This window comes from Nothoprocta perdicaria, unplaced genomic scaffold, assembly GCF_003342845.1.
Source record: "Nothoprocta perdicaria isolate Ctin4 unplaced genomic scaffold, notPer1 scaffold_22, whole genome shotgun sequence".
NCBI classification, from domain to species: Eukaryota; Metazoa; Chordata; class Aves; order Tinamiformes; family Tinamidae; genus Nothoprocta; species Nothoprocta perdicaria.
Window position 1 is genome coordinate 2,055,368 of NW_020455415.1, and position 6,008 is coordinate 2,061,375.

The 6,008-nt window shown below is 39.4% G+C and overlaps 1 protein-coding gene across 1 annotated transcript; it reads right to left on the reverse strand.

Moving 5' to 3' along the window:
* Positions 1–1,754: 1,754 nt before the first annotated feature.
* ZBTB33 (zinc finger and BTB domain containing 33) lies at positions 1,755–5,628 on the reverse strand. The gene has a single exon (XM_026039107.1). The coding sequence runs from the start codon at positions 5,626–5,628 to the stop codon at positions 3,601–3,603; it is 2,028 nt and encodes a 675-aa protein (XP_025894892.1). The 3' UTR covers positions 1,755–3,600.
* Positions 5,629–6,008: the final 380 nt, after the last annotated feature.

The window sequence follows — 6,008 nt, forward strand, 5'->3', positions numbered from 1 at the left end:
TTAGTACCAATGCTGCTTTATTTTTTTACTGCTGAATTTTTGCTTAACAGATGTGCAAATAATCCAGATGGTGCAGTGTCACTTCCACATCAACTGTATTACTTGGGGCATATTTATATCATGATCTTTTCAAACRATAGCAGAAGTAGGTGGAAGTCCTACACCAGGGAGGAAAAACAAATACAAAATACCATTTGTAGATGTTACTCATCCCTAAACTGTATTCCCTACCTGGAATCAGAAGCTAGCAGCAAGTTGCTCCATAGTAGTCAAGGTTCAATATCATTTGAACTTTGTAAATGATAACTAGTTACTAACTAATTAAGAATAAGGACCCTAGCAGTGAGTTAGTGGATATGCATTGCACAGGTCAGTCTGTTATTCTTAATTTCTAGGTCATCTGCAGCCTGATTAGTGGTCGGACAGACTGTTCCACACCAGTTGCAACTATGCTGAGAAAAAGTGCATATCACAAAACTCAGTTCCCTTTATGCAGTGGAAATTTCCAGCTATTTCACTTTCTTGGGGGGAAAAAAAAGTGCTCAGTTGCAAAAAATATCAAACTTGGGAGTTCACTACTGTTCTTAATAGACTGGAAAAGTTGACTGCCATTGAAAAAGAAACATGTTGCACATCTTTAGAATTAAACCTTTTATTTTTGCCATAGAAAGCTCTAAGAACTAATATCAAGTATTTATTAATGAAAAGTAGAACACAACTTTAAAAAGTGTGTTAAGGAAAGACTGTACAAGTATATATACATTACAGACCTGGTAAAAATGCTAAGTGTTTCACAGAGAMCCATTCATAGGTAACAGCTGTAGACCCAATGTTCAATGTATACGAGTTCAGCTTTTGCATCTTTTATCTGCTGCATGCCTTAACAGTACAAAATAAATAAGTAATCTATCAATTCTGTTATCTCAATATTTGTTTCATTCATATACTGGAATGCTGTGGTATGAATCCCATACGGTGAGGATGCAGCCATCATTAAAATGCTTTGTAGGAGATCAGGTAAAGTTTTTGCATGTATGTAAATGACTGTTAGCTTTGCTACCAATCTCTTTTTTATTATTATTATTTTTAGATAATTGTTTTTTTGGATTCAGTCTTTTTATTTTCATTATCCCGAAGCCAATTTCTTAATATTTACAGAGTATTTGTCATTAAATTAAAGTTAAAAAGTTTACCAAAAAAAAAAAGTGCAATAGCCAGGAATCTACATTAAAAAGCTCATGGCCCCATAAAAAGTTAAAAAAAAAAAAAAAAAAAANAAAAAAAAAAAAAAAGGATATAACATGTTTTTAACTCAATAAATAGTGGAAGTGAAATCAAAAATGCTTTACATGATCTCTGGACTTTGGATATCAAAAATCACTTCCAAGGAAAACTGAAGACCCTGAGACACATGCAAGCACGAGTCTTCTAGCAAAGATACAAAGCCCTAATTTTCCAGTTTTCCTCAAAAAAAAAAAAAAAAAAAGACCTTTAGTAGGCACAGTTTCATTTAAGGTTTTAAATATATCAGCAGCAACTATTGATAGCCATTATTTTCCCACTATTAATGAATGTATATTTTGCAATGTACACTTAATTCCAGCTGTGTCACAACATCAGGAGCAAAGTAACCTTGTGTTTTCATGACAAATAGTTCAAGAAGTTCCCCTGTAGCACAAGGCTAGTTAAGCCAGGGCAACCTGTGCTAACGCAGGARATCAGCACCGACTCCTCGTGAGAATTAGCTTAACTGCCCAGGCCCAGCTCGGCCACCAGCCAACCTGCCACCAAAACCCCTCTATGTTCAGAGCAGTTTGCAGCGTGACCCGAAAATAACCATGTCTATCATATTCTTTGCCTACCAAACAAACAAACGAAAAAAAAAATTGAAAAAAGAAGTGCTGAGTATTACATATAGAAGGTAAACCAGTTCTCCTCTTTCTCCCTTCATTACAAATACTGATCTCTGGTACCCTTTTTTAATAGCTCGAGCTACATTTGAATAATTTACCACTTAAATAACCTTCTGTCAAGAATACTGGATGTCTRAAACCTCAAGAGTGAAGGCTATAGCATAAGATGTTTACTTAAGAGGTTAAAAGAGGAGAAAAACCCCTAACTGCAGTTTAAGGAAAGGTTACCATTAACTAACTAGTACTATGCACAATAATCTCTCTCAGTCATCTCTAAAGCTGCTGTGCAACTTTCATATTGCCATTTACAAAAATGCAACAAGTCACTAAATCTGGAACGCTAAACTATGACTCCAGTGAACAGCTGTTGGTTTTTTTCTCATATTCACTATTTCTTGTTCAAGTTGGACTTCTACTGACTATTTTCTAAGTGTCTAAACATGTACCACTTGCAATAAGAAAAAAAGGGGCAWTATAATAAACTGAAATAGATGTCTCTGTTATGGAAACTGTATAGAAATTAAACCATATATTGGGGGAGGGRGGGTTAATCTTTGATTGTTGGTTTAGTCTCCATGATTGCACCCCCTTTAAATGGGGGAAGAAAAATCCAATTTCTTGATTCACGTAACAATCTAGCTAAATATTCACACCARGATCCAGAGCAGCCTCAGTGCTGAACTGATACAGCACTGCCAGAATTAAGTTTCAATGCCTTCATCTAGAAAAAACATGTTTGCTTTTTTTCAAATACCAGATTGAAGCATTTCTCCATAAAGAGAGAAAAAAAGAATAGCAATTTATGCCAAGTTACAGTTATATTTTCCAGCAGTAATAAAACTAAACATTATTCCCCAAAATTTAAAAATGCAAAATATCTCCTTCCTAAATGTTCTAAACTTCTTCACAATTAAGCTTAGKTTTTTTTCCCCTTTGCAAAAAGAATAAAATATAATGGCCCAGCCACTGAATATTCTCCACTCACCATACTGCCAAATATAAATAAGGTTTGTTCAAGTTAGCCCAAACAGAGTATTTCTTGTTTGCAAGAATATCTGTTATGATGATAACTTACTCATTCAGATTGATTATAAAAGCAGAACTAAGATGCTAGTTCAAAAATAYACTACTCCAAACTATTGGATCAATTATTTTGGACCCTTGCAGTAAAGCATTGTTCACAGAAATGACACGAGATGTGGGATTTCTTTAAAATGGTTCCATATTCGAGAGACTATGGTGAAAAGTCTTATTGTCTTGGTTAATGTCTAAACACAATTAAACATTAAAGTGCTAACATGAAAGAAAGGGTTTATATAATAAATGTGGGTAGAGGAAATACCTCAATTACTTTAGAAGCCTTTTTTTTYCCCTAGTTCTTTAGAAGAAACTGTACCTTTTCAAGCTACAAAGCCCCATGTTTTGATCAAAATTAATGTACTAGAAAACACTGCCGGTTCCTTGGAAACGTCTYACTCTTATTCAAGTAAACTTTCAGATGAATCTCTTCTACAAATTACTTGGAGCTAATCCATCCAAGTATTACCATTTGATGGCTTGGCAGAACAAGTTAACTTATTTTCACTTTAACAATATGCTTTACAATGATTTTAGCAGTTCATTGAAAACAGCTGCAATTTTTCTGTACTGAAGCTTTCCCCCCTCCCCACCCAGCATTTAATGCATTTCAGTAAGACTCTGGTATTACAAACTCAAACTCAGTACTTCCCTCTGATGGATTTTGTTTAAAAATTGCTTCATTTCCTTGAGGGATGAAAATGTCATCCCAGGTCATTTGTTTGGCGGGAGGAGTCGACGTTGTTCCTTCAGCACCATCCTTTCCTGTGCCAACATGATAAACAATTCCATCCTCGTTGATGACAGGTATACTGCTCGAGCGGTCGGAGATATACGCGTATTGTCTGATCTGCAGAGACCTGCAGGGGTGCAACCGGTAGAGCTTGGTGTCTCCAGAAGGGTCTTGACTGTGAACGGATCGTATGTGCGAGGCCATGACTTGATAGTTGATGAAAGATTTGCCACACGTCAAGCACTGGTACCTTCGCTCCCCGGTGTGGTGAATTTCGTGCTTGGTACGGTACTCTGCCAGGGGGAAAACCTTGTCGCAGTATCGACACGGATACTTCTTCTCCCAGGAGTGAACGTTAAAATGTCTCCGTAAACTTGTCAGACATACGTATGACCTTTTACATACAATACAAATGTAGTACACCCTGCCGTCCACTATGAGCTCGTAGTGGTCATCGTGCTTCACTTTCATGCGTTTCCTGCTTGGGGAATCATCGCCGGATGTTCGAGGTGTTTCATCGAGTTTGGCCTCCCCTTCCTCGGGATCGTCCTTCACAGGGATGACAATGTCGTAGGTATCCTCACCAATATTTGCATAAACCTTACAGCCCGTGGATAAGCCTCCTATTTCAGTCGCTGTATCTAAGGTTATGATTTTCTGCCCCTCTGCCACATGTTTTGGTGCTACACCTGCATGAAATTCCTTGTTGTTTCCAGTCAGAACATCCGAGATTTTTATTTTGAATTCTCCAGGTTTTGAAGACGGCTCTTGTGAACATGTAACAAGCTGTTTTTTCTGTACACCCGAACTTTCAGAGGGTGCTGCTTTGTGCGTAGAAGGTGGCTGAACCAAAGAGTTACTGCTGACTGAACCAGGACTAGAGGAGCTAATGACTTCATCATCTTCACCATCTTCCTCATCAACATCAACTGCAGCTGTTTCAGTAACACAATCTTTCTTAGGTGGCGGCTGATTCTCTTCAAGCAGATTAATTGTAGGGGGCACATTTGTTTGGTTGGAGGAGCTGATGCTGGGTAAAGAATTAAGTGGAGCCTGGTTTAGCAAAATTATATTGGGAGTCAAATGCTGGGGGGTCGGAGTGACAGGACATTCGGCACTTGATTGTGTTTGGTTTGGACCTGGTTGGCTGGCAGGTGAAGTGAGTTTTTGAGTTGCTGCGGTGCTGGCTGGAAGGGGAGAGCAGCCGCCACCACTGCCACATGATTTCTGGTCAGAAACTTCAATCGGGGTTGGGCAAGGCTGGCTCTGCGTTGCAGCACTCGTATCTTTAGCACATTCCTTTGGGGGAACAATCTCGGAGCAAAAGATGACATCGTCGTCTTCGTCATCTGAATCACTCACTGTAATTTTTGCAGTCTCGTACTGTATGCCGTGTAAGGAGAATGATTCTGTTATAACGGGCATCCCGCCCGATGCCTCTCGGCTCTCCTGTCGTGTTGCAGGGACCTGTGTCTGAGCATCCCTTTGACCTGGGCTTTCTGAAGCGCCGTCTTGGGCATCACCCAGCATGGTCTTTCCTTCTGATGGCAGGACACCCAGATCAGCTATGAATTTAACACCCAATAGTTGCCCCGATTTAATCAGTTCATCAAGCAAATCTGATCGAACACGGATTATTTTGGAGCTGTAGATATAGTTAAGTATTTCTGCAAATATTTCTGCTCTTACAAAGCTCAGTTCAACCACTTGCCCAGCCACTGAGAAAAGCTGGTGAAAATACGTGCTTGAGGCTGAAAGGATGTTTCTGTGAGCTCGAAATTTCCGATCCTCCACAATGACAGTAACATCACAAAAAAGTCCATGCCCACGTTGTTCATTCAAAGACTGAAGGAGCACGCTAGAATATTGTGCGTCTGTTGCAGAAATCAGTTTCTTATCCTCCATTCCTGCAGAGAGAAAACAGAAGGTATCCAGTTAGTAAAAACACAGATTTACAGTTTAAAGTGCATGTCAGAGTGCCTACCTTCAATAGGCAATACAGTGAACTTGGAAACAAGATGTAAGATTTCCTCAAAATTCCTGTTTTAAAATACTAAYAGAGATTTCTTTTTAATTGTCAGATTATTCCAGATGCAGTTATGAACAAACAGATAATCTGCTATTCATGGGGCAGGTAACAGGATGCGTGTGGCCAATTCCGCCAGGCCCCAGGGTTACCGAAAAGGCTGCTGCTGTTTCCCTTCCTCGCGTGCAAAGGGAAGGAGGGAGGAAGCTCTGCACCCTCCTCTTCCTCCTCGCCGTGCCCCGGCGGCCCCTCCGCGAGC

Excerpts from the sequence above, each read along its gene's own strand:
- ZBTB33 (XM_026039107.1), bottom strand. The coding sequence starts at position 5,628 with ATGGAGGATAAGAAACTGATTTCTGCAACAGACGCACAATATTCTAGC.